This window comes from Schistocerca nitens, chromosome 2, assembly GCF_023898315.1.
Source record: "Schistocerca nitens isolate TAMUIC-IGC-003100 chromosome 2, iqSchNite1.1, whole genome shotgun sequence".
Classification (NCBI taxonomy): domain Eukaryota; kingdom Metazoa; phylum Arthropoda; class Insecta; order Orthoptera; family Acrididae; genus Schistocerca; species Schistocerca nitens.
In genome coordinates, this window is record NC_064615.1 from 909,900,224 (window position 1) to 909,928,010 (window position 27,787).

The 27,787-nt window shown below is 42.4% G+C and overlaps 1 protein-coding gene across 1 annotated transcript in view; it reads left to right on the forward strand.

Annotated features, from left to right (window-relative positions):
* The window catches only part of LOC126235439 (pyrokinin-1 receptor-like), a 437,397-nt gene that overhangs the window by 367,833 nt on the left and 41,777 nt on the right, over window positions 1–27,787 (forward strand). The window contains exon 7 of the mRNA XM_049944162.1: window positions 11,852–12,040. Within this exon, the coding sequence (XP_049800119.1) occupies window positions 11,852–11,940 (89 nt within the window). The 3' untranslated portion in view covers window positions 11,941–12,040. The remainder of the gene's footprint in view (window positions 1–11,851; window positions 12,041–27,787) is intronic.

Consider the following 27,787-nt stretch of genomic DNA (forward strand, 5'->3'; position numbering starts at 1 on the left):
TCGCATTGAAGAATTTAAACAGTTATTCTTTTCACACTCAGTACACATATGGAACGCGAAGAAGCTCTTTGAGTGATATAGTGAGAAGAACCATCTGCTATGTATTTCCCAGTCATTCACTGAGTATTTGCGTAGATTTGGGATGGACTTTTTATCGTTTGTTAGATAAGTTGTTCTTTATGATCAGTTACTCAATAGTGTTTAGTTCAAGGATAAGGCACTGTCTAACCTGAAGAGTGATATTTATCTGGCGTTTTCTTGGTACTCATCACAATCCTACTGCGCAACCAGGGTTCTCGATTACGAAGGCGTCTTGTTTGTTTGTTTTGTTTTAGGGCGCAGGAACAATTGGGGTCATACGCGCCCGGAAGGCGTCTTGTTTACCATGTATAGCACGTATACAGCTTTATGATTCCATTTATCTTGGTTGTGGGAGTGAGGCCTACCGAGTGCACACTCATGTCTTATCATGCTTAAAAGTTTCGTCAAGAAAAGTTTTTCCCTCTGTGTGGTACAGCACTAGGATGTCATTGAAGCACATATATTTTTTTTTTATTTTGTATTGGTTACTCAGGTGCCTGGGATCCCAATGTGTTCAAATTTTTGCAGTAGTCAATATCTTCAGACATACGTTTAGAAAGCATTTGTGAATGAAATGCATAAGTTGTCTAGTGTAACACGTCTGTCTTCCACGATTTCGCTCTTCAGCTTGTTAAGCGACTATTTTTCCAGAAACGGTCACGTAACATACGCAGATTTATAATGAAAGACACGTTTGATGGGAATATCTAATTGACGTTAGGGAATATGATAACGAGCAGTACTTGTAACTGTAGGTAACTGATTAATTGTCTTACACTTTTTTTTACTCTTGATTCGGATTTGCATGCGTGTAGAAGTGAGAGAAAACTGAAAGCAGTCTTTTGTAGCGCCGCGTCAGTATGTCCAACATTCTTCTGAACGAACACAGGTAGGATCTCACGTGGTACAAACTCATAGCAGAAACATTTTATAACCTGGCAGCGGAGCGAGAAGGTTAACTTTCTTGCAGAAACCATTATTGTACTCAAATATAGAAAGTTGACTGTTTCTTCGGAAAGCACCGGATGCCGGAGATGAACATCTCAAAGACGTGTTCGGATCCCGCAATTCGCAGTTTAGAGCCTTTGAAAACGTGAGACACCGCTGAATGTATTGATCCTGCAAAATAATCGCAATGTAAGAACCACCGGCATTGCCTAACGTAAATAAACTACATGTTAGAGAGAGTACTGGAACGATGAGGACAGGTAACCACTTCACTGGTCACAGAGAGAGAGAGAGAGAGAGAGAGACAGAGAGACAGAGAGAGAGAGAGAGAGTTAAGCGGCTTTTTTCTGTGGAAGATGGTATGAGATGTTATTGGTTAACCAGCTGTTGGAAGGGGACTAATGTTTCCTAGGGAACATTTCCACCAGTCTGCGCTTGGAAGATCCAGAGCCTAGCCAATCTGAATTTAGTAAGATACGCAAAGTGCGGCAATGCGAGGTTTCCTTTTAAGGAACATTCTACCAGAAATCAGACTTCCACAACGAGAACCGCCGTAGACTCCGAAGGCCTGCTGTATAGCTTGAGCTGGACACTCCGAAAAATTTTGAGCTGATCTGCATTAATCCTCTGAAAAAGATGATTCGTTTCGCCAATGATTGTTTCCGCACCCGCTTCAGCCTCCACTTGCGACGCTGTGGTGAGATCGAGCCGCAACCGCGAGACAATCTACAGGGACATTAAAGTCATTTTATAGTAATTCCATGTCCTCAAGATTCACTCTGAAGACTTGTATTCTAGTGGCAGTGAACAGTCTGCTTTCAACTCCTACCACAGGAGTGACGTATTACCTATTAGTACTATGAATTTTCAATTAATATCATAACAGTCACTGAGCACTGTGCGATTACAATTAATTCACTTACGCGGTTATTAGCATCTTTTACCCTGACCACTCAGTCAGACATGCAAAGGCCTTGTTATACTAATATTAGCACTGTTTGTCAGTTGTTTTGTCAATAATTTTATAAGAATAATTCAAAGTAATTTTGATTTGTGTCTCAATTAGCAGTCATAAGTTCCCCTAGTCATTTTTTGGGAGGTTACTCTAATATTATTTGCTACACCTGCTAGGCTTACCCTGCAGTTTTAAAAATAGGCGGCCTTCCTATATGATTCTTCAAATCTCGTCTGACGAACGATGGACGTCCTGGATGAGTTTTGTCATGGACATTTTCTCGTAATTTTTGAAAATCACGCATAAGTTTCTCAAATTCCTTTTGAGAATTGCTGTACGAAGGGTGGTCATAAAGTTTTAACTGTAGCCCCAAAAGGATCAAACAGCGGCAGTGAAACATGTATAATGGTATTAGTCCTGCTCTACATATTCGTCATCAGTCGATATATCTAGCCCAACGATGGATGATGTGGCGGAGGCCTTGGTTACAGGAGCCCAAATTTTGGCTCTTAAGGAGAGTGGTTCCCAATCTGGGGATAGTTACCCCATGAGGGGTAAAATGAAATTTTCGGTGGTGTAAAAACAAAAGGGTTCCGTTATATTTCGATCAGACTAAATTATTTTTAACAGGTTATGGATATTATCGCTATTTCGTAGGATTGTGATATTAATGACATGGATTGCCAATAATTGCAGTTTTTAAATACCAGCATTAACACATGACGCAATGTGGTGGGAGTTACAGCTTGTGAAACGACTGTATGAGCAACATTTTTCTCAAATAATCCCCCGACTACACAAACACTTTTTACTTTGTGCCATGCATCAATGACAGTAAAATTGAGACATATACATCACATAAGCTTAAATATAAAAATGCCTTATCCGAGTTGTAATTCCCGTAGTGGACCAGAAATTCCTTCATTATTCACTTCGCAGTGAATAAATCAACTGAATGACAGCACAATACAACAATATATAAGTGATGGTTACTACACCCCTGTAGTACCAACGCAGTAGAGCCATGACATTCAACTATTGTGTTTCGAGTGGGTTTTGATTTTCACCAAGTAGTTGTGCATCCTCTCGTTGCGTTGTTCCATCCTCTGCTTTGTCCATAGGACATGTTGCCTTTCTTGGTGATCTGTTCTGGAACCTCACTTGCGTAACCGTTCTCCTAAGAGATATCTGATCTTTCAATTACCTCCCAGTTCCTGCATATTTTTATCAGTTCTGTCAATCAAGGTGTCTTGCTCTCCCTCTTTTTTTCAATATGCGAGAAATTCACTTGTGAATCTGCTGAGATGCATTCTTTTGACATGTTCATTTATTATTGTTGTTACTGTTATTACCGTTGTTACTCTCACTAGCCTTTCACTAAGCATTGGTAGCCTGAAGTGTTACAATTTCTATCAGTTCAAAAGTGAGAGATCTAGCAATCAAGTGATTTACAAACTAAGCATAGCGCAACTTAACGACGTTCCTTTACGCGAGGAACCATTAAGGAAATTTAGAGAACCGGCATTTGAGGCTGACTGCAGAACGTGTCTATCTCCGCTAGTGTACATTTCGCGTAAGGATTCGCGAAGAGAAGAGAAATTAGGGATCGTACGGAAGCTTATAGATAGTCGTTTCTCGTCGCTCTATTTGCTAGTAGGACGGGACAGGAAATGACTGGTAGTGGTACAGCGTATCTTCTGCCAAGCACCGTACCATGCATTGCAGAGCATGTATGTAGATGTTGAGGATTTGTTGTAAATATGAATGCAGGGTGCTGATGAGGCAAAAGTTGCTAGTGAGAGGAGTGGTGTAGAGGAAACATGTTTTGTACCAAGTGTTTATGCTCAGCGCGGATGGTTCGCTTTCTTTATTGAGAAGAAGTTGCACGCAACGCTCTTGATGCACTGAGAATGACGCATGGAGTTCAGTGTATACCAGGACTGTAAACACATGCCTGCAAACATCGAAAAAGTCAATCGCGTAGCTTCATTTTTCCCGGTAAGATTTAAAACAAGAATGAAATTTTTACTCTGTAGCGGAGTGTGCGCTGATATGAAACTTCCTGGCAGATTAAAACTGTGTGCCGGACTGTGACTCGAACTCGGGACCTTTGCCTTTCGCGGGCAAGTGCTCCACCATCTGAGCTGCCCAAACACGACTCACGAACCTTCCCCACAGCTCCAATTCCACTAGTACTTACTCTCCTACCTTCCAAACTTAATATTTAAAACTTGGTGACTACTATTAATATACACTTCCTTCAATTTTCAGTAAATCTGTTCATGTTTCAACTTCCGATCATTCCATGCCTCTGACCACACAATCGGTGGGAATTTGTATCAGATAGTTCATTTTACACATTTACAGAATTCCCCATAGAAACTTGGATAGTTGCCTGGTACCAGTTTACCCGCAGCAGGTCCCTGTGTCTTGTATTACCGCCGTAAATAAGTTTTTTTTATGTCCCTGAAGAAATATAATTCACAACAACAATTATTTCAGACTTATTAATCTATACTCATGTATAGAGAAGAAGAGAATGATACACTCTAAAAACAGATTTCTTGGGTCAGACAGCACAAGAGACGTTTGTCTGAAGGAAATACTGACATCGTATAACTGGAATCGCGCCCCTTGTATTACTCGTATGCATTCGGATGGGTGTCCATAATGTATGTCGACCCGTACACCGCAAAGAGTGTCAGGGACACATGTGATCGGCATGAGAAGGGAATCAGGAGAAGTATTTCTGGTGATTTGTTCATTCAAACTGTGCTACATTCGTGTACGACATCAGTACGTTTTACATTCACATTGCTTTCCCGGTAGGATGCTCTCACGTAAAGATGGATGTTACTTCATGACAACACATGCCGCCGTCGATATTTTTGTTCCCCGAAACGTAACTGCTGTTATAAACTTGATTTCTCAAAGGTAAACAATATTCAGCCTCGAACAGATGTGCAACAGTTTTTGGTGACATTGAAACAAGCGATTCCACATTACGTGTAGAAATCGTACCATATGTTAATAGTAAAACCAGCTAGTTCTAAGCTCATAATAATGTGTTATAGAATAGTGCTTAAGAGCCACATATTGTTAATACAGAATTGTAGCACCGATGAAATTAAATAGCAAGTGATTGTATATGAAGATACACATTCGAGTTAGCTTAGTTAAAATCATCTGAATTAAATGGCAAGATGATTCCTACAACAAGGTTAAACTTAATTTACGCACATCTCCTTCTTTGTCGATGTGTATAGTCCCGAAGCTGCTACACAAATTATAAGGAAAGATGCGTAATGTACCCATTGTATTATACTCGTCCCCCAGCATTCGGGAACTTAAGATAGGATACCTTTCCCATTCTGTCTTAGCAACTATCGCCTACGGCACATAGCTCTCTGTAACTCAATGATACCGCAGGTGAACTTCTAAATAACTTTCATGAAAAGTGTAATAAAACAGACCTTCAGTTTATGTTCCATTAGCTTCGATACCCTTCTTTTGTCAAAATCCTGAAAAGTCAAATTAAAAACAAAATAAAAATAGCTCTTTCGTTTTGATCCTATGTCATTTATACAGTTTTCAAAAATTTTGATGAACTCACATACGACAAAAGATTCACATTGTATCAAACGAAGAATTAATTCACTTGAGGAAATGTTATATTTAGAGTGGTTGGCCAGAATGAAGGAGGGGGGATTAACATTCCAGTATTTGTCAATATAAATATTAAAAGTAGAAAAACCTGCTCCTACTTTTTGGAAATATTAATTCAGTCGTCAGGGAGAAAAATGGGATGGAAGTGGGAAAATTGGGCATGGCAGGGGCGGATTTGGAGCAGACAGGGGGAGTACATCACACTAATCTCATCTTAAGACGTATGGGTTGTAAGTGTGGTGGATGACAAAGGTAAAAGGAGAAACTTCAGAGAAGGTAGGAAGTCAGAGATAGTTAAAAAAGTGAGAAGTAAATAGGATCCTAGGATAAGGGAGATGAGATGTGGAATTATTACTACCATTAAGAACTGAGACGAAAGCAGTAAAGGAGATGGAGGAGGGAGCGAATTAGAAAAAACATGGAGAAAGTTTGAGAAGAAGCAAAAATAGAAAGAGAAGGAAAGCAAAAGGGAAAAAGGAGGTAAAAAAGGGAACTAGAGCAAAAATTTGAGTATGGAAGAAAGAACTTAAACAGAATGAAAATTTGGGTCAATAAGAAAATACTACTGATGAAAAATATAGTGAAAATATTACTAAGTAAATGAGGGAAGAGGCTTTCTTAGGACCAGGAGAGAGGCGGTACGCGAGAATACTCTGGAGAAAATTGCAACTTGGTGGTAGGAGACCTTTTAGTGCAGCAGAAACTGAGGTGACTTGAGACAGAAACAATTCTCGTTTTTTGGAGAAGGGGGGGGTGGAAGGGGGGGGGGTTAACCAATGTCGTCTTTAACCAAACGTGGAACATATAGTGGTGACCAAGTCCTAAGCAAGACTGTGAGTGCAGTCGGATCGGTTCCAATATAGTGACTGGACCGTAACACATCGCTTCATATGTCGTATTTGGAGAGCTACGGTCAGGCCGTTGCGCTCGGTACTTACTGCTGTTAGCCGGTAGCTGCGACTGGTCGCCTGACACGGCCCATGGGGAGGATCGAATTCTGTCTACTCGTACACCTCTAGGATCTCTCATTCATCGTCCGAGTTGATTCTACATCGTACGATACTAAAACTATCGATCAACTTCCTCTGTCCGAGCGGTTCTAGGCGCTTCAGCCCGGAACCGCGCGACTGCTACGGTCGCAGGTTCGAATCCTGCCTAGGGCATGGATGTGTGTGATGACCTTATGTTAGTTAGGTTTAAGTAGTTCTAAGTTCTAGGGGACTGATGATCTCAGATGTTAAGTCTCATAGTGCTTAGAGCTATATGAACCATTTGGATTTGAATCAACTTCCTCGATTACTTGTTCGATATACACCAATCTCTGTCTTCCCATACAGTTTTTGTTCTCTACAGCTTTCTCAGGTATTATGGAAGTTACTCCCTGGTGTATTAACACACCCCCATCATCCTGTCCCTTCTTCTAGTCAGTACCTTCCACACAAGTCTTTCTTCGCCCATTCTGCAGAGAATCTCCTCATTTCTTATCTTATAAGCCCTCTTAATTTTCGACATCCTTCTGTGTTAGTACGTCTCAGATACTCCGATTCACATCTTTTCTGGTTTTCTACAGTTCACGATTCACTTACGTGCATCGTTGTGCTCTACGTGTACATTCTCCAACAATTTGTTTCTGGGAGTAGTTTTTTCTTCTCCTAATATGTCTACCAGCAGTACTGGAATTTCGCTTTCTGAACATCAAAACAGCTCAGCCATTCTGTCATCTTGTAAAAGGATTCCAGTCCAACATCTTGTTCGTCTTCTAGAGAATTTCGCAATTAAAACGCAATCCCGTTAACGACAGCAAAACGTTTTCCGATGTCGACAAAAATTAGGATAATTTCATTCGACAACAGCTGTGTAGAGTTCCCTCTGCGTTTTTCCATATCACATCTGTCACTGCACCCCCATTTCCTGTCCAAGCGAGGGGATGCAACGGTTAAGGCAGGTCGAGATCTTCGTTTGGTCACACAAATTTACTTTACCGCAGTTCCTGCAAATCGGTTAAGGCGAATGCCATGATTTCCCTTGTCATTATTGATCTACTGCATCTTGTGTGTCATGTCTAGTGACATCCTTGTCGACAGTACCGTATATTGCGATCTTCCTTCCCTGCATTTTTCATGCCTTTATGGACACGAACGTTTTGATTGATATGCTCGAAAGAAATTTTATTTGCTCTTGTAAATTATAGATTACAGCGATCAGTTGTCCTTTTTAAATTTTATTGTGCAGATCTAGATTTCGGCTAGAAGCTAGCCATTCATCCACAGTTCATTGAATACTGTGGATGAAGCCCGACCAACAAGCATGGAGTGAAAATAATAGTGCATTAAGAATGGCTAGAAGCAGATCTAGATCTGCACAATAAAAAAAATTTAAAAAGGATGACTGATCGCAGCAATCTATAATTTACAAGTCAATATAACAGACGCTGAGTGCAATAACTTTCTGAGTAGAAGGTAACCTGATGAAATTCCATTTATTCGCTAATTTTCTTCTTTAGCCATTACTAGGTGACAATTAGTTGTTGCAAGCGGAGGTAAAGTAATGTAGGACAGGGGGAGATGTTAGTAATTTAGTTATTTTATCTGTCCACAAATCTGTTGCACAGAGATAATACAAAAGATGAATAATCAAAAAATTAATTCAGACGTAAAGTGACACTGTCACTGACAGCTTTCCCTCTCAAAGAATGTATATGTTGTATACATTTTTTTTTATTTGTGCATATTTTTATACGAGTTAACTAATAATCTCAAAATGTATGTATGCTATTTACTGTTTATTCATATTAGCTTACTGGTCACTGCTTGTACAAAACACACACACACACACACATACACGCTACATAGCCGTGCGGCCGGCTTCAGCAAAGTGATGGCACTTCTGTCCTTGTATTAAGTTCTTCGCGCTTTCCTATCTGTCTGTCCAGAAAATGTTGTCAACAATCTTCCGCAGATGAAGGAGAGTTTGAGCACAGGTAAATAAAAAGGGTGTTAGTAATTATGCATCACTGACCTGGCCGGAATATTGTATGGTAACGTGTACTGTACTTTGGCTGCATGCTGTAGAATTCTAGAGATGTTTATTATTAACATTTATATTAACTTTTCACCAATAGTTATTCTGTGTTCTCTAAATAATTACTAACAGAGTAGTGTGTACCATTTTCTTCTGAATGACTGCGACCTAGATCTGCCTCTTGTCGTCTGGGTGTGAATGCTGCTGTCACTGCAATAATAATTAGTCTTTTTAACATGCATAGTAGAACGTAGACGAACTCAAAAAGAGCAGTTATAATTGCTAGCTGTATAAACAATTTTGTACTGCGAGCCCTCTTGTTACTAGCAGTTATAATTCTCACGCCTCTATTGTGATTCAGATGTTGCTGCACTTACGTTTGTGAATCTGAACTTGTTTACAGATTTTATAATTTTCAATCTGATTTTAATGGTATAGTTGTATAGTTTTGTCACATGTACATAAATGAAATTTAATTTAACACAACGGAAAAAGAAAATTCTGTTCGTTCGTTTCAGGTATTTATTTACCTCCAGTGTGTCCAGAAGTGTCTTTTTTCTTTCTTTCTTCGTTTTATTTATGCAGAGAGCTATAATTAGATCACGCTGTCATGTATACTTGAGCTACAACTTGTGGAGGTACGGGACATTCTGTCTTATGATAGCGTCCCCAATTAGGAACGTTTGGAGCATTATGGGCAATATTCTCCAACCAGCTCGGGATTTTGATGAACTAACGCGCCAGTTGGACAGAGTTTGTCACGTTATCCCTCAGGAGGCCCTCCAGCAGCTCTATCAATCAACGCTAAGCCGAATAGTTGCTTGTATAAGGGCCAGAGATGGACCAACGCGTTATTGACTTCCTCAATTTGCGAAGCTCTTTCTGTGGAATAAGTCATCTAATTTTTCAGAAAATGTTATCGTTTGTTTGTCTGTACACTTACATCACATTTAGCGATTTCCGCCCCATAGCGTGAATCGCCCAGCACTTTCACCCCGTTCGAGAGGCGTTCAAAACACCGAAACGAGGATTTAGATACATGATAGCACCCAGAGGTGGGTGTAATTTTGTTTAAGATAAATTCACTTTTGTGTCAACCGAGATTTTGAAGCAAATACGCTTTTAAAACGAAGCTGTAGACTTTTTAATCGCCTTTGAAAGCTCTTGAAATGACCAATACAATAATATGACGTTTGTTAATGTTGGGAGAGAAATTTTTCATAAAATTATCTGAGACATGAGTTGAAACTGAATGACAGGGAGGCCCGAATCACATACTGCGGTTAAACTCAGCCCACTGGGCGCTCGTGCTGGAACTCGTCGTCATATGCAGCAAGAAGGAGGGGTCTACCGTATTAAGTGCAATTATACCTAATTCCTCATGGTCCTACATCATACGAAAAAGGTACGAAGTCGGCTGAGATTTATAACTGGAACGATATGCTAATTTCTAGCGTAACAGAAGGGACTGAGTAAAAGCTACATTCAAGTAAACTACGTTGAAGTAAACAGCTTTTGAACAAGCAAGTGATCAGTCCAAGGGCTTGATACATACCCTGTGTCCCTCCTAAAAATCGCCGGCGCATTTTCTCTGGTGTTTCGGCAGATAATTGCAATCTCATTTTTGCAGTCTTTAGCTGAAGTCTTTCATGCGATGCGTAGTGTCAACTAAAAGCGCCGGTTTGTTTTCCGTTACAAATAAAATGATTTTACGCACTCATTGACAGAGTGATCCAAAATTATGCTAGTACTATACTCGTTTTAACGATATGTGTTAACAGGGGCAGTAAAACGCGAAGAATAACCAGTAGTCTAGTAGCGACTGAGCAGTGCTGCTGCATAGCGGTAGCAGTCGGCACGGACCAGGGCGCAGCCGTCGCTCCTGGAGAGTCAGTTATTCTTCGTGTTTTACTGTCACTGTTATTTTTCAATTCAGGACCGCTCTATCGAATGGGCCGTAAACTTAAGCTTTTAAAATCATTTTGTTTGTAATAAGAAACAAACCGACGCTTTCCTCGACAATGGGCGACATGAGCTGTTTGGGCTGACTCCATTTACACATCGCAAATATGGAATTGCAAATATCTGCTGAAACATCCGACGACTATACCTTTTCTCCAGAAGGAAAATAAAAAATGCATCAAGCAATATTAAAGATCTCCAGAATGAGATTTTCACTCTGCAGCGGAGTGTGCGCTGATATGAAACTTCGTGGCAGATTGAAACTGTGTGCCGGATCGAGTATGGAACTCGGGACCTTTGCCTTTCGCGGGCAAGTACTCTACCAGCTGAGCCATCCAAGCATGACTCACGTCCCGTCCTCACGGCTTTACTTCTGCCAGTACCTCGTCTCCTACTTTCCAAACTTTACAGAAGCTCTCCTGCGAACCTTGCAGAACTAGTACTCCTGAAAGAAAGGATATTGCGGAGACATGGCTTAGCCACAGCCTGGGGGGATGTTTCCAGAATGAGATTTTCACTCTGCAGTGGAGTGTGCGCTGATATAAAACTTCCTGGCAGGAGAGCTTCTGTAGAGTTTGGAAAGTAGGATGGCTCTGAGCACTATGGGACTTAACAGCTGTGGTCATCAGTCCCCTAGAACTTAGAACTACTTACACCTAACTAACCTAAGGACATCACACACGTCCATGCCCGAGGCAGGATTCGAACCTGCGACCGTAGCAGTCGGAAAGTAGGAGACGAAGTCCTGGTAGAAGTAAAGCTGTGAGGACGCGACCTGAGTCGTGCCTGGGTAGCTCAGTTGGTAGAGCACTTGCCCGCGAAAGGCAAAGAAGCCGAGTTCGATTCTCAGTCCGGCACACAGTTTTAACCTGCCAGGAAGTTTTAATATTAAAGGTACAAATGGGGTGGTCAGAGTAAATAGGGCCAAATGAACAGTGCACATTTTCCTGTAGTTTGGTTCACTATGTTTTAGTACAGTGGAATAAAAGTCAATCGCAAGAACAAGAGAATTTTGCGACTCGTGTCCACAAATACATTGAAAAGGGCGACGAGCCAATGGATGAACCTGACTAAGCTAGTAACTCATCAAGTCACTGTCTTGTGTCCCAGGTGTACAGGCCCACATGAGTCACGCTCGCCAGCTGCTACATCACACCCTCTGTCGCGGTACCTTGAGTTGCCCGCTGCAGTGGCCGCGGTGTGTGGTGCCTGTTGCAGAGCCGCTGCACTCGTCTGTGCGCCGCATCCTGTCCGGGGAGAAGGAGAAGGAGGCGCACGTGCAGGTGGTGAGGGCAACCACCGTCTGACCGCCCCAACCCTGCCTTCCTGCTGCGCTCCGCGCCCTCGGCGGGTCCAAGCCGACGACTCCTCCAGCAGTTGGTTGCCATCGGCAGAAGCGACGGCTCGGTCAGTACAATCTACAAACAACTGCCACACTGGTGCGAGGTACTCCGATAGGTAGAAGAAATACTACACTACTGGCCATTAAAATTGCTACACCACGAAGATGACGCGAAATTTAACCGAAAGGAAGAAGATCCTGTGATATGCAAATGATTAGCTTTTCAGAGCATTCACACAAGATTGGCGCCGGTGGCGACACCTACAACGTGCTGACATGAGGAAAGTTTCCAACCGATTTCTCATACACAAACAACAGTTGACCGGCGTTGCCTGGTGAAACGTTGTTGTGATGCCTCGTGTAAGGAGGAGAAATGCGTACCATCACGTTCCCAACTTTGATAAAGGTCGGATTGTAGCCTATCGCGATTGCGGTTTATCGTATCGCGACATTGCTGCTCGCGTTGGTCGAGATCCAATGACTGTTAGCAGAATATGGAATCCGTAGGTTCAGGAGGGTAATACGGAACGCCGTGCTGGATCTCAACGGCTCGTATCACTAGCAGTCGAGATGACAGGCATCTTATCCGCATGGCTGTAACGGATCGTGCAGCCACGTCTCGATCCCTGAGTCAACAGATTGGGACGTTTGCAAGACAACAACCATCTGCAGGAACAGTTTGACGACGTTTGCAGGAGCGTGGACTATCAGCTCGGAGACCATGGCTGTGGTTATCCTTCACGCTGCATCACAGACAGGAGCGCCTGCGACGGTATACTCAACGACGAACCTGGGTGCACGAATGGCAAAACGTCATTTTTTCGGATGAATCCAGGTTCTGTTTACAGCATCATGATGGTCGCATCCGTGTTTGGCGACATCGCGGTGAACGCACAATGGGAGCGTGTATTCGTCATCGCCATACTGGCGTATCACCCTTCGTGATGGTATGGGGTACCATTGGTTACACGTCTCGGTCACCTCTTGTTCGCATTGACGGCAGTTTGAACAGTGGACCTTACATTTCAGATGTGTTACGACCCGTGGCTCTACCCTTCATTCGATCCCTGCGAAACCCTACATTTCAGCAAGATAATGAACGACCGCATGTTGCAGGTCCTGTACGGGCCTTTCTGGATACGGAAAATGTTCGACTGCTGCCCTGACCAGCACATTCTCCAGATCTCTCACCAATTGAAAAGGTCTGGTCAATGGTGGCCGAGCAACTGGCTCGTCACAATTCTTGGTGAACTGTGGTATCGTGTTAAGCCGCATGGGAAGCTGTACGTGTACACGCCATCCAAGCTCTGTTTTACTCAATGCCCAGGCGTATCAAGGCCGTTGTTCTGGGTACTGATTTCTCAGGATCTATGCACCCAAATTGCGTGAAAATGTAATCACATGTCAGTTCTAGTATAATATACTTATCCAATGAATACCCGTATATCATCTGCATTTCTTCTTGGTGTAGCAATTTTAATGGCCAGTAGTGTATTATTGTTATTGTTTCCCTTGCGTGGTGGTTATCAGTATTCTGATGCGACCAGCCACGAATTCCTCGCCTGTGCTAACTGTTCATCTCAGAGTAGCACGTGCAACTACGTCCTCAATTAGTTGCTGCACTGCTGCTCAGTTAGTTCATCTACAGCTTTTGCCCTCTGCACGTGTTATACAACCACGAATGTTATTCCCTGACGTCTAAACCTATGTTCTATCATCCCGTCCATTCTTCCATATTTTCCCGTCGCCGATTCTCTAGAGGACCTGTTCATTTCTCACAAGTCCACCTGATTCAAGATTCTCCTGTAGCGCCACAACTCATACGCTTGTTCTCTTCTGTACCGGTTTTCCCAGTGTCCGTGAGTCCATACGTAAATTCTCAGCAATTTATTCCTGAGATTAAGGCCTATATTTGACTCCAGTAGACTTCTCTTAGCCAGGAAAACCATCTTCACCCGTGCTAGTCTGCTTTTTATGTCCTTCTTGCTTCGTCCCTAATAGGCTATTTTCCTTCGAAGGAGCAGAATTCCGTAAGCTCCCTTACTTCGTGATCACCAAGTCTCGCTATTCTCATTTCTGCACATCTCATTACTTTCTTTTATCTTCGGATTACTTTCAGACCATACTTTGTACCCATTATACTATTCATATCATTTGGTGGATCTTGTAATTCTTCTTCACTTTCACTCAAGTCATCAGCGATTCTTATCATTGATAGCCTACCACCCTGAATTTTTATCCCTCTCATGAACTTTTCTTCTATTTTCACCAGTTCTTCTTCGACGTATAGATTGAACAGTTGGCGCGAAATACTGCATTCCTGTCTTACCGTCTTTTTAATTCTAGCTCATCGTTCTTGGCCTTACAATCTCATTGTTCTCTCTTGGTTCTTGTACGTATTGTTTTTTTATTCGTCTTTCGCTGCACTTTACTCCAGTTTTTCTCAGACTATCGAAAATCATGCACCATTTTACGCTGTCGAATGTGTTTTTCAGTTGACAAATCTTATGAACGTGTCTTGATTTTTCTTCACTCTTGCTTCCATTATATCAACCAGAACGTGAGAATTGCCTCTCTCGTGCCTTTTCCTTCCCTAAAGCTAAACTGATTGTCGTGTAACTGATCATTCTTCTGTATGACGTTCTTGTTTGCAGTATGGATGCATGAACTGTTAATTTGACTGTTCGGTAAGTCTCGCACTTACCTGCCGCCGCTTTCTTCGGAACTGTATCGATGATATTTTTCCGAAAGTCAGATAGTACGTCGTCAGTCTTACAGATTCTACACATCAATCTGAGTAGTCGTTTCGTTGCCACTTCCCTAATGATTTTAGGAAGTTAGATCGAATATTATCCATCCCTTCTGCCTCAAGCTTTCCAGAGCTCTTTTAAATTCCGACTCTAAGACTGGATCCCATTTCTCTTCTGTAGAGACTTCACTTTCTTCTTTCATCAAGTCATAAGACAATTGCTGCCCAGTGTACTCTTTCCACCTATGCGCTCTCTCCACTGCATTTAACAGTGGAATTCTCATTGCACACTGACTATTACCAATCTTGCTTTTAATTTCACCAAGTTTGTTTTGATTTTTCTGTATCTTGAGTCAGTTCTTCCGACGTTTATTTCTTTCTCGGGTACTTCTCCTAGGCTTCCGGCACTTATTATTTATTTCATTCCTGAGCGATTTATGCCGCTGTATTCCTGTCTTGATTTGAACGCTTTTGTACTTTCAAAGATCATAGCTACAAAACTAGAAGAAAGGATGATCTTCACTATTCTGGGTTAAGCTTTTGTATTTCCATCCTTCTAGCAGGTCTCTGGGACGACGGCCGTTTACTACCGTGACAAAATAAAACACCAGTTGAAACTGGTAGCAACAAAATAAAATAAAATCATAAGGACGGCTGTAGGTGTTTTTATTTTGTCACGATATTCTGGGTTAAATCTGACTTTGGCACAGAAATGGGTGACTCATGCTGTCACAAAGATCTTTGGTCATTTACCAAATAGCATTAAATGTCTGACAGATAGCCAACCAGGATCTATAAAAAAAATTAAAAGAATTTCTAAATGATAACTCATTCTACTCACTAGATGAATTGTTTAGATATTAAGTAAAAATAAAAATTGTAAAAAAAAGTACATCGTATACGGCAATCTTGTGTTAATCTGACACTCCCACATCATCACGAGATGTCGTATTCACGCTCTATGTAACAAGTTTTAATGTCATGTAATGTAATGTAATGTTTCGTCTGTCAGTTGAAGTATTTCATCTGTTAACCAAGGTTTCTTTCGCGGTAACCTTCCTAATATCTATGTTTGTCTTTCCATCGTCTCAGATTGCTCATTTTAGAGAAGCCTAATCATCTTCAACGGAACTGTGTACTGTGGTATTCATCATTGCAAATCCATATCTTAAGCGAACTTTAAATACGTCTCATCATTCCCGAGTATTTTCGTGTCCTGCTTCTTTCCACACTGATTCTTCCGTACTATTCTGTTAAACTTTACTCTTCATCGCTATTAAATTGAGATCTGAGTCTATATCTGTTCCTGGCTGCGCCTTACAGTCCGGTATCTGACCGTGATTTAAACCAACTAAAATCTTCCCACATCTCCAGACCTTTTCCAAATACATCTCTTCGTCTTGTGATTTTCAAACAGTGTACTTGCTACCACTAGCTAAAATTTATTGCAAAAATTCTACAACTACATTTACGTGACTAATTTGCAATTCAGACTGAAGCAGAGGGTTCTTCAATTCACCGTCAGACTAGTTCTCTACCGTTCCACTATCTAATAGCGCAAGGGAAAAATGAACACTGAAATCTTTGTGTACGAGCTCTGATTTCTCTTATTTTATTACGATGATCATTTCTGCCTATGTAGTTGAGGACTGGAATTTCTTGAAAAGACCTCACCGCACCGAAAAACGCCTCGCTTTGATGATTACCATTCTCACTCACTTGTCATATCTGTGATACTCTCTCCCCTGTTGCACGATAATACAAAACGAGCTTCCTCTTCTTTCAGCTTTCTCGATGTCCTCCGCCAATCCTGTCTGGTAAGGCTCCCACACAGCACAGCGGCACTCTAGCAGAGGACAACCAAGCGTAGTGTCGGCAGTCTCTATAGCAGACCTGTTGCGTCTTCTAGGTGTTCTGCCAACAAAAAGGAGTCTTTAGTTTGTCTTCCCCACAACATTACGAATGTGACCGTTTCACTTTACGTTGATTGTTATTGTAATTTCTAGGTATCTACTAGAATTGACAGCTTTGAACTATCGCCTAACTGAAATTCAACGGATTTCTTTCTGCTCTCTCATTTTTACTACCAACTTTCTTCTATTCCTTTCCTTACAACCGCATTCCAAACCCTATTAGATTACCTTTTGCCTTTACATACTAAATTATCCGTTCAATATATCTATATACTATTTCTATCTATTCATCTTCTGCTTGTGACGTCTGCGTCTATATCTGGACCGTTGTTGTCGGTGTTGGTTTGCTATCGAATATCAAAAGTACAACTCTGCCACTGAACTTGCAAGATATCGAGGTGAGTCGAGCGTGTGAATTCAAAGTGCCACTGGGCTATGGCTAGTAGGAAGGTGTGCCTATGATATGGATTGAGTGAACCCTTTCGACATGTAGATTCCCGCCCCCTCCCCCACCCCCACCCCACCTTACCCGCACTTCGACTCAAATGTGATATGGCAAATTATGCACAACTGAAATTATGGGAAATTAATGGCCCTGACAGATGAGTCGTGGGTGTGGCCCTTGCAAAAACTAATAGTAATTAAAGTAATTAAGGCGTTTATACGACTATTGAAATCAAACGTGAGTCCACTTTGACCATCATTTACTAGTATAAAATGCAGGAGGATAACCAAAAAGTTTATTGGTGGTAAGGACTTTGGGACCGCCGTCCGGAGTGGCCGAGCGGTTCTAGGCACTTCAGCCTGGAACCGCGCGACCGCTACGGTCGCAGGTTCGAATCCTGCCTCGGGCATGGATGTGTGTGATGTCTTTAGGTTAGTTAGGTTTAAGTAGTTCTAAGTTCTAGGGGACTGATGACCTCAGCTGTTAAGTCCCATAGTGCTCAGAACCATTTGAACCATTGAACTTTGGGACCAGACTGCTGGGGTCATCGGTCCCTAAGCTTAATCACTACTTAATCTAATTTAAACTAACTTACGCTAAGGACAACACACACACCCAAGCCCTTGGGAGGACTCGAACCTCCGACGTGGGGAGCTGCGCGAACCGAGACAAGGCGCCCTAGACCCCGCGGCTACCCAGCGCAGCACGAAGTTTATTCACGAACGAAATAGTGATGTCTCCAGATCAAAAGATAAGAGAAATTTGGACAACAGTGTCTGCACAATTCTTCCATTAAACATAAGAAGATACTGAGTGGAAACGTCCGCGGGAAAGGGGGCGAGGAAAGCATCTCGTAGTAATCTCGCGTTCTACACACGCTTCCGAATCGACATGATGGCTGTATCGATCATTGTGGGATAAAGAAAACACATGCAGGGACCCAACTGCCTGAATCATGAGTGTGCTGTCTCGCACAACGTAATTCGGAACAAGATTCTCTCAACTTTGGAACAACGCACCTAACACGGACTCGGAAGTATCATCCCGTACTCACGCTGGCACCGTGAACTCGCCACGATGCTGCAGTACAAGAAGCTAAACTGGAACTTAAGCAGTTGCAGAAGCCGAAATTAAAGTTATGTCCCGTCGGAGTGCCGCAGAAATGACCAAAAACTATACGAAGAAGAATCTCCAGAAGAGAGACCAGACGAGCATGACCACAAGCTTCACGTGGAGAAGCTGCGAAAAAGAAGCGGCCAAAAACTATGTATTTCCCAATCCGTAAGGTTGTTGCTTGAACTCCCAGTGGGATACGGCGTAACAAACCTTGCCCTCTTTTGGCCAAAAATCTTGTTTAGCCGCTACCCAATCGCCGAATTCGGCAAGTTTTAACAGAATGATAACAATTTTGTGCAGACTCCTGCTTTGGAAAAATGTTGCAGCTCACCCGAATGCGAGGAAACCCACGCTTCGTTTACCAGTAGAGAAAACGCCTGTCTCCCGCACTATATACTTTGTTAGGCACCGACCAATCACAGCGTCTCACCCTGAGGATGACATGAGATAGTTGAATGTTCTTCGAGTCCTGGCGAGAGAAAAACACGGCGGTACTCCTTCAAAAAATGTTCCGAGCGTTCCCCTAACTTAACAATACTGTGCACCTGGCGATGTTATCTCTCCAGTCAGCTGCCCGTAGACTGTAAAGAAACGCTTAGGTCCCCTATGACTAGAGCCTGGTCTGTGGGCCCAGCAGGCGCTACAGGGTACTATTTGGATGAATACAACAGACTGTAAAGAAAAACTCAGCTCCCCTGCAGTTCCAGGGATTCCTTTATTCCAAACTGCCGTAGGCTATTTTGTGCAGACTGTTTGCCAGATGCCTGCTGAGTTTCTGTGAATATCCCTGCACCACCAAAGCGACATCCTGCACACAAAGCTCAGCTGACCGGTGACCGACCGCCGCACGTGACCCACTGGGTAAGGGAGCTACTCTCAGCCGTGGCGGAGCTCTTAGAACTCTTGAAAGTCGGTCCCCAGCAAGACTGCACTTTCTGGTCAACGCAACAACCCGATGCTGTGAAAGCTCGCTGAGACTCTGTCAATTAAGAGCCCAGTACAAGATGCACACTCAATAGCAAATTCATAAGAATGGCGAAATTGGACAGATGTTTGACCTCTGCAATCATCTGTGTCCCAACTGAATATAAAATCTTGCATAAATCCTTATATTATTTCCATTTCATTTCACTGATCTCACTATCTACATCTACATCCATACTCCGCAAGCCACCTGACGGTGTGTGGCGGAAGGTACCTTGAGTACCTCTATCGGTTCCCCTTCTATTCCAGTCTCGTATTCTTCATGGAAAGAAAGATTTTCGGTATGCCTCTGTGTGGGCTCTAATCTCTCTGATTTTATCCTCATGGTCTCTTCGCGAGATATACGTAGGAGGGAGCAATATACTGCTTGACTCCTCGGTGAAGGTATGTTCTCGAAACTTCAACAAAAGCCCTTACCCAGCTACTGAGCGTCTCTCTTGGAGAGTCTTCCACTGGAGTTTATTTATCATCTCCGTAACGCTTTCGCGATTACTGAATGATCCTGTCACGAATTGCGCTGCTCCCCGTTGGATCTTCTCTATCTCTTCTATCAACCCTATCTGGTACGGATCCCACACCGGTGAGCAGTATTCAAGCAATGGGAGAACAAGTGTACTGTAACCTACTTCCATTGCTTTCGGACTGCATTTCCTTAGGATTCTTTCAATGAATCTCAGTCTGGTACCTGCTTTACCGACGATTAATTTTATATGGTCATTCCATTTTAAATAACTCCTAATCCTACTCCCAGATAATTTATGGAACTAACTGCTTCCAGTCCCTGACCTGCTACATTGTAGCTAAATGATAAAGGATCTTTCCTTCTATGTATTCGCAGCACATTACACTTGTCTAAATTGAGATTCTGTTGCCTTTCCCTGCACCATGCGTCAATTCGTTGCAGATCCTCCTGCATTTCAGTACAATTTTCCATTGTTACAACCTCTCAATATACTACAGCATCATCCGCAAAAAGCCTCAGTGAACTTCCGATGTTATCCACAAGGTCATTTATATATATTGTGAATAGCAACGTTCCTACGACACTCCTCTGCGGCACACCTGAACTCACTCTTACTTCAGAAGATTTCTCTCCACTGAGAATGACATGCTGCGTTGTTGCGTTTTGTATCTATCTATTAACTGAGCCTTTGTATTTCCTTGTCAGATTTTCCAACCTCCCTACCAAGTTCAAACTTCTGACATGCCACGCTCTGACTTTTAGAATATTACCTTTTTTGTTGGTCAATCTATCTTTTTCTCATGGTCACCTTCCTCTTTGTAGTCGCCTCCCCGATTCGAATGGGGAGCTAATCCGGAACATTTTGCCAGTTGCAGGTCTCATGTCCTCTTGATACACCTTATGAGTCTTTAATGCAGGCAAAGCATTGCCGCAGTGGTAACACCGGTTCCCGTCGGAAGTTAAGCGCTGTCGGACTGAGCTGGCGCTTGGTTGGGTGACCGGTCTGCCGAGCGGGATGCACTCAGCCCTTGTGAGACAAACTGAGGAGCTACTTGACTGAGACGTAGCGGCTCCGGTCTCGTAAACTGACATACGGCCGGGAGAGCGGTGTTTGACCACATGCCCCTCCATATCCGCATCCAGTGATGCCTATGGCTGAGGATGACACGGCGGACGGTCGGTACCGTTGGGCCTTCGTGACCTGTTCGGGAGGAGTTTCGTTTTAGTCTTTAATGCAGTGGTTTATATTGCCTTCTGCGTCCTCATGCCATTGATCATTGCTGATTCTTCCGCCTTTGAGGAGCAGTTTCCCACCCCATGGGCAAGAGAGTGCGCTGAAGCTGTATTCCGTTCCTCTGCCCTCTTTCACAACACTATTGGCAAAACGAGGGTGATCTCTTACGCCAGAAGTCTTCAGCCGTTGTCGATGATGTTTTTTTATTCAGAATTGAAGCAGTAGTTAGGTTCGAACCTAGGACCCAGGGAAATATCCCTGAGGAACTGTCGCGGGTGCCATCCGGTTGCTAGTCCACATTTGAAGTCGCTGAGCTCTCCACACAGATCCATTCTGCTGTTAGTGCTCCGCTACTAACAACACAATACTCCCCACCTCCTTTTATACTGACGGGTCCGCCTCTTGTGACACCTACCGGTCAATTCCTCATTACATAGGCGTGTCAGCGTGCTTATAATCACATAGTGTGCACCCAACGTCCCGAATTATTTGTTACATGTGTTTCAGTCCCTATCTTCCCCAACAGTTTTCCCTCTACGGTCCAGTCGAGTACCACAGAAGTTACTCCCTGATGTCTTAGCAGTTGTCCCCTTATCCTACCCCTTTTTACAATATTAGTGCTTTCCACTTTCCTCGCCGGTCTTGCGGAGAACCTTCTCGTTCATTAACTTATCAAATCACGTAATTCCTAGTAAGCTTCCATAACAACAAATGTCAAATGCTTTATTTTGCTTATTTATGTAACAGATATACTATCTTACATTTCTTGATCTGAAACACACAGCTGAAATCAGCCGCTGAATGACTGTCTTGTCATTATTACCGTTCAAAAAGTAATATAAATATATCATTGCAATTACGGATTCTCCATTTTTTGACAGATATACTATACTATATTGTTAACACGCGAAGAACAAGTCTGTAGCTAACTGTTCGTCAGTTTCCCCTGAACTGACCGATTCTGATGAAACCTGTTGCAGCGGTAACGTAACAGTGCAAGGACGAAAAGCACTCGGCCTACAGTTCGTTACTAATGGAAGCAGTCGCATTCATTTTGTGTCGAGATAGTACATTGGTCTGGCAACTGCTTAATACGTTCACACTATCTTCTTAGTTTACATGTAACGTTTCATATCACATAGAGGCTGTTGGGGGTATATGGTTCAAATGGCTCTGAGCACTATGGGACTTAATATCTGAGGTCGTCAGTCCCCTAGAACTTAGAACTACTTAAAGCTAACTAACCTAAGGACATCACACACATCCATGCCCGAGGCAGAATTCGAACCTGCAATCGTAGCGGTCGCGCGGTTCCAGACTGTAGCGCCTAGAACCGTTCGGCCACACCTGCCGGCGTTGGTGGTATAAGTGCATATTCCTCTACTGATGACTAAGAGCAGTGTACTTGAATAACGATACATCAGTATTTAGTTCATTTGCAGATTATTAATCATAGCTATTACGAGTAGTATGTTTTTAGATTGGTTAGTACCTCAAAGTCACAATCAGGCTATCAGTATCTGCTTTCCATGGGCAGCAGATCGGGTATTCAAGTGTGGATAAGCGGACGCAAAATGGATAGTAGTAATCGAGTTCACGATTCATTTAACAATCGTCTAGAAAATATCAGGTAGTAAATTACGAGATATATTTGTGGGAAGAAAGTTTATTGCAGAGAAAAAACAACTAACACACTGAATTGGGTGCATAGTAAGGTACTAATTTACCACAATATCTGTACCTATACCCCTAGCACCCTGTATATTGCCCATACTGCAATTTTCTTTTGCATCTTTGGTTCAGTCTACCTTAGCAGTAGTGTTATATGTGCGAAGTGAACGTTCCAGGATGTTACAAAAAGGTACGGTCAAACTTTCAGGAAACATTCCTCACACACAAAGAAAAAAAAATATGTTATGTGGACATGTGTCCGGAAACGCTTACTTTCCAAGTTAGAGCTCATTTTATTACTTCTCTTCAAATCACATTAATCATGGAATGAAAACACACAGCAACAGAACGTACCAGCGTGACTTCAAACACTTTGTTACAGGAAATGTTCAAAATGTCCTCCGTTAGCGAGGATACATGCATCCACCCTCCGTCGCATGGAATCCCTGATGCGCTGATGCAGCCCTGGAGAATGGCGTATTGTATCACAGCCGTCCACAATACGAGCACGAAGAGTCTCTACATTTGATACCGGGGTTGCGTAGACAAGAGCTTTCATATGCCCCCATAAATGACAATCAAGAGGGTTGAGGTCAGGAGAGCGTGGAGGCCATGGAATTGGTCCACCTCTACCAATCCATCGGTCACCGAATCTGTTGTTGAGAAGCGTACGAACACTTCGACTGAAATGTGCAGGAGCTCCATCGTGCATGAACCACATGTTGTGTCGTACTTGTATAGGCACATGTTCTAGCAGCACAGGTAGAGTATCCCGTATGAAATCATGATAACGTGCTCCATTGAGCGTAGGTGGAAGAACATGGGGCCCAATCAAGACGTCACCAACAATGCCTGCCCAAACGTTCACAGAAAATCTGTGTTGATGACGTGATTGCACAATTGCGTGCCGATTCTCGTCAGCCCACACATGTTGATTGTGAAAATTTACAATTTGATCACGTTGGAATGAAGCCTCATCCGTAAAGAGAACATTTGAACTGAAATGAGGATTGACACATTGTTGGATGAACCATTCGCAGAAGTGTACCCGTGGAGGCCAATCAGCTGCTTTTGTGCCTGCACACGCTGTACATGGTACGGAAACAACTGGTTCTCCCGTAGCATTCTCCATACAGTGACGTGGTCAACGTTATCTTGTACAGCAGCAACTTCTCTGACGCTGACATTAGGGTTACCGTCAACTGCACGAAGAACTGCCACGTCCATTGCATGTGTCCTCGTCGTTCTAGGTCTTCCCCAGTCGCGAGTCATAGGCTGGAATGTTCCGTGCTCCCTAAGACGCCGATCAATTGCTTCGAACGTCTTCCTGTCGGGACACCCTCGTTCTGGAAATCTGTCTCGATACAAACGTACCACGCCACGGCTATTGCCCCGTGCTAATCCATACATCAAATGGGCATCTGCCAACTCCGCATTTGTAAACATTGCACTGACTGCAAAACCACGTTCGTGATGAACACTAACCTGTTGATGCTACGTACTGATGTGTTTGATGCTAGTACTGTAGAGCAATGAGTCGCATGTCAACACAAGCACCGAAGTCAACATTACCTTCCTTCAATCGGGCCAACTGGCGGTGAATCGAGGAAGTACAGTACATACTGCCCAAACTAAAATGAGCTCTAACATGGAAATCAAGCGTTTCCGGACACATGTCCGCATAACATCTTTTCTTTATTTGTGTGTGAGGAATGTTTCCTGAAAGTTTGGCCGTACCTTTTTGTAACACCCTATATATATATATATATATATATATATATATATATATATATATATATATATATATATATATATATATATATATATATAATTCTGTGTGATTTTTTTCATTGCTGTTGCATTTGCTTTAGTGAGTAGCATACGACATATGCCAGTTCGCGCTTACGAGCAACGTGCTTCAAAAGTAAAAATCAAGTTGCATATTAACATCCGTTGCCACAGATGTCTCCGTTCTCGCAACGGAGGGAAACCAGAGAAAGTAAACAGTCGGCCAAGTAATCTCAGAAGGACTTGGAAATAAACTGGGAAGCATGAGAAACAGCCGCCGCTTTCTCCTCTAAGATCTTTGGCTGGGTATTAAACGTAACGATCTAAACTTCCGTTACGCCTGGTGGCGGTTTACGACCGTTGCAGAAAGCCGTTACCAGCAGAACATAAAAATGATGTAAATATGCGCAGCCCCGCTGGAAATAAAAACTCCTTTTCGTAGTTCTTTATTGTCTGCCCGCAAAACGCTCGAATGGATTAGTATCCGAGTGGTCTATATGTTCACTGTTGTTGACATTTACGAGAACAAACTTGGTTATGGGCAATAAAACGAATCGCTATGAATCGCATAACTCGTTTTAAACCACTTCCAACCACTAAGAGATCTCCTCCTATAGCTGTATGCTCAATAATACAGGCAGTGAGATGAATAATTGTATACAAAACACAGCTTGTTCGCTACCTAAGGTTTTATGCAGAGGCGGTTCCCCAGGAGCTGACAGTATACATTACTGCATGACTTCTCCGAAGGTCATGGCCTCCAATTTTCTTTTTTTAGCCTTCAGCCTGCTGACTGGTTTGATGTGGTCCGCCACGAATTCGTCTCCGCGCCAACCTCTTCATTTCAGAATAGTACTTGCAACCTACGTCCTCAATTGCTGGATGTATTCCAGTCTCTGTCTTCCTCTGCAGTTTTTACCCTCTAAACCTCCCTCTAGTACCATGGAAGTCAGTCCGTGACGTCTTAATAGATGTCTTCTTGCCAGTGTTTTCCATATATTTCTTTCCTTGCCGATGTTCCGGAGAACCTCCTCATTCCCTACCTTGTAAGTCCACTTGATTTCCAACATTATTCTGTAGCAACACATCTCAAATGTTTCCATTCTCTTGTGTTCCGGTTTTTCAACAGTCCATGTTTCACTAGCATACAATGTCGTGCTTCAGGCGCACATTCTCAAAAATTTATTCTTCAGTTTAAGGCCTATATTTGATAACAGTAGACACGCTTGGCAGGAATGTCAGTTTTTCCAGTGTGCATGGGGGCTTAATTATAAAATGAATGCAATAATTTTAGTAGCTGTGTGTCCGGTTACGAAGTCTCGTAACCGGTTAGTACGCAATCTGACTGCATAAAATAACAATAAAGAATGAAAGAAAATTTCCGTTAACACAATTGATTAATTAAGTCCCCTGCAACTATAAAAGCTACGAAACAATAAAGCACAAGTGTAACTGTTCTGTGTGTGGTAGTGTGACTCAACGTACATGTATCTGGCATGGTTCTTCCTCAATACGACAAGAAATTTTAAACACCATTTACAATGAACTAATTGAAAAACCAGAAATATTATAATTGCACATAGAAGCCAGAATTACAAGTCTAATATATGAACACGAGCCAGATGCTTTGTTGACTGAACCTGTGACCAAGAGGCATTATTATTAAGGAGATTTGAAATTAAAAAAATTTTGTTACCTCCATATATATTGACGAAAAATACACTACGATCATTGCAACATCTTCCATATATACATTACACCAACCGAACAGCATCTACTCTCTCGGCCAGCAGAAGAACAATAACTGCACACGACATGCTCTGAACTAGTACTGCTCTCGACATCCTCTCAACAAGCACTTCCCACGGCAACCTCTGAACTACTACTGCCCCAGTGGGGGCGGCGGAATAATACTCCTTGGCGCAATCTCTGGCGCTGTGACTCAGTGTAGCCACCTTTCAAGTGCCAGTCTGCTTTTTGTGCCCTTCTTCCTCAGTCCGGGTTATTTTGCTGCCTAGGTAGCAGAATTCCTTTATCTACTTTGTGATCACCAAATCAGATTTTCTCGTTTCTGCAACTTCTCATTACTTTCGTCTTTCTTCGATTTACTCTCAGTCAACATTCATTACTCATTCCATTTAGCAGATCCTGCAATTCTTCTTCAATTTGACTGAGATAACAATGTCACCAGCGAATCTTAACACTGATATCCTTTCGCCTTGAATTTTAATCTCACTCTTGAACCTTCCTTTTATTTCCGTCATTTCTCCCTGGAAGTATAGACTCAACAGTATGGGCGGAAGACTACGATCCTGGTCATACATTCTTTTTAATTCGAGCATTTCGTTCTTCGTCATCCACTCTTATTGTTTCTTCCTGGAATTTGTACATATTGTTTATTACCCGTCTTTCCCTCTATATTGCCTCTATTTTTCTCGAAATTCCGTACATCTTGCACACATTTTACATTGTCTGGTTTCCAGGTTGACAAATCCTATGAACCTGTCTTGATTTTTCTTTAGTCTTGCTTCCATTTTCAACTGCAACGTCAGAACTGCCTCTCTGATGCCTTTACCTTTCTCAAAGCTAAATTTACCGTCATCCAACAGATCTTTAATTTTCTTTTCCACTTTCTATATATATATATTATTGAAAACTTATATAATCAGTATTAGATCCTTACAAAACTGACGTAATAAGAACGATTTTTAGAAAATAATTTAGTTTCTTGAATGAAACAGAATTGAATCTTTTAGTTTTTACCCGTCAGAAAATTCCATTTTACGCTTCAGGTGGTAATTAATTACTCTCAGTTTGTGAACCACTGCCCTAGTGCAACTACGCCGCGGCACTTATTACGAATCGAAAGTTGGAGATACGCTCTGTCCATCGATATGTCATATATTTTTATGTTTTGTAGTTTTCATGCAGTTGTCTTCTGGAACCTCGGACGTAAATATGGATAAGCCTGTACTCTTCTGAAGTGCTTTCCCCCTATGTCTTGTCTGATGTGCTGCCACCGATGCCGGTCGATTCTTGGAAAAAATAGTTACATGGAACCCATTTAGTTGTCCATACATGACAATAAATTAAACTATCATTGTATATCGAAACTTGGGAATTTATACAGGTTGATTCACGAAGATATGAAAATATTTTAGTATATTATTCTACAAGTAAAACTAAAGAAGAAAGTTCGTATAAACTTAGGTCCGCAAATACACTCCTGGAAATTGAAATAAGAACACCGTGAATTCATTGTCCCAGGAAGGGGAAACTTTATTGACACATTCCTGGGGTCAGATACATCACATGATCACACTGACAGAACCACAGGCACATAGACACAGGCAACAGAGCATGCACAATGTCGGCACTAGTACAGTGTATATCCACCTTTCGCAGCAATGCAGGCTGCTATTCTCCCATGGAGACGATCGTAGAGATGC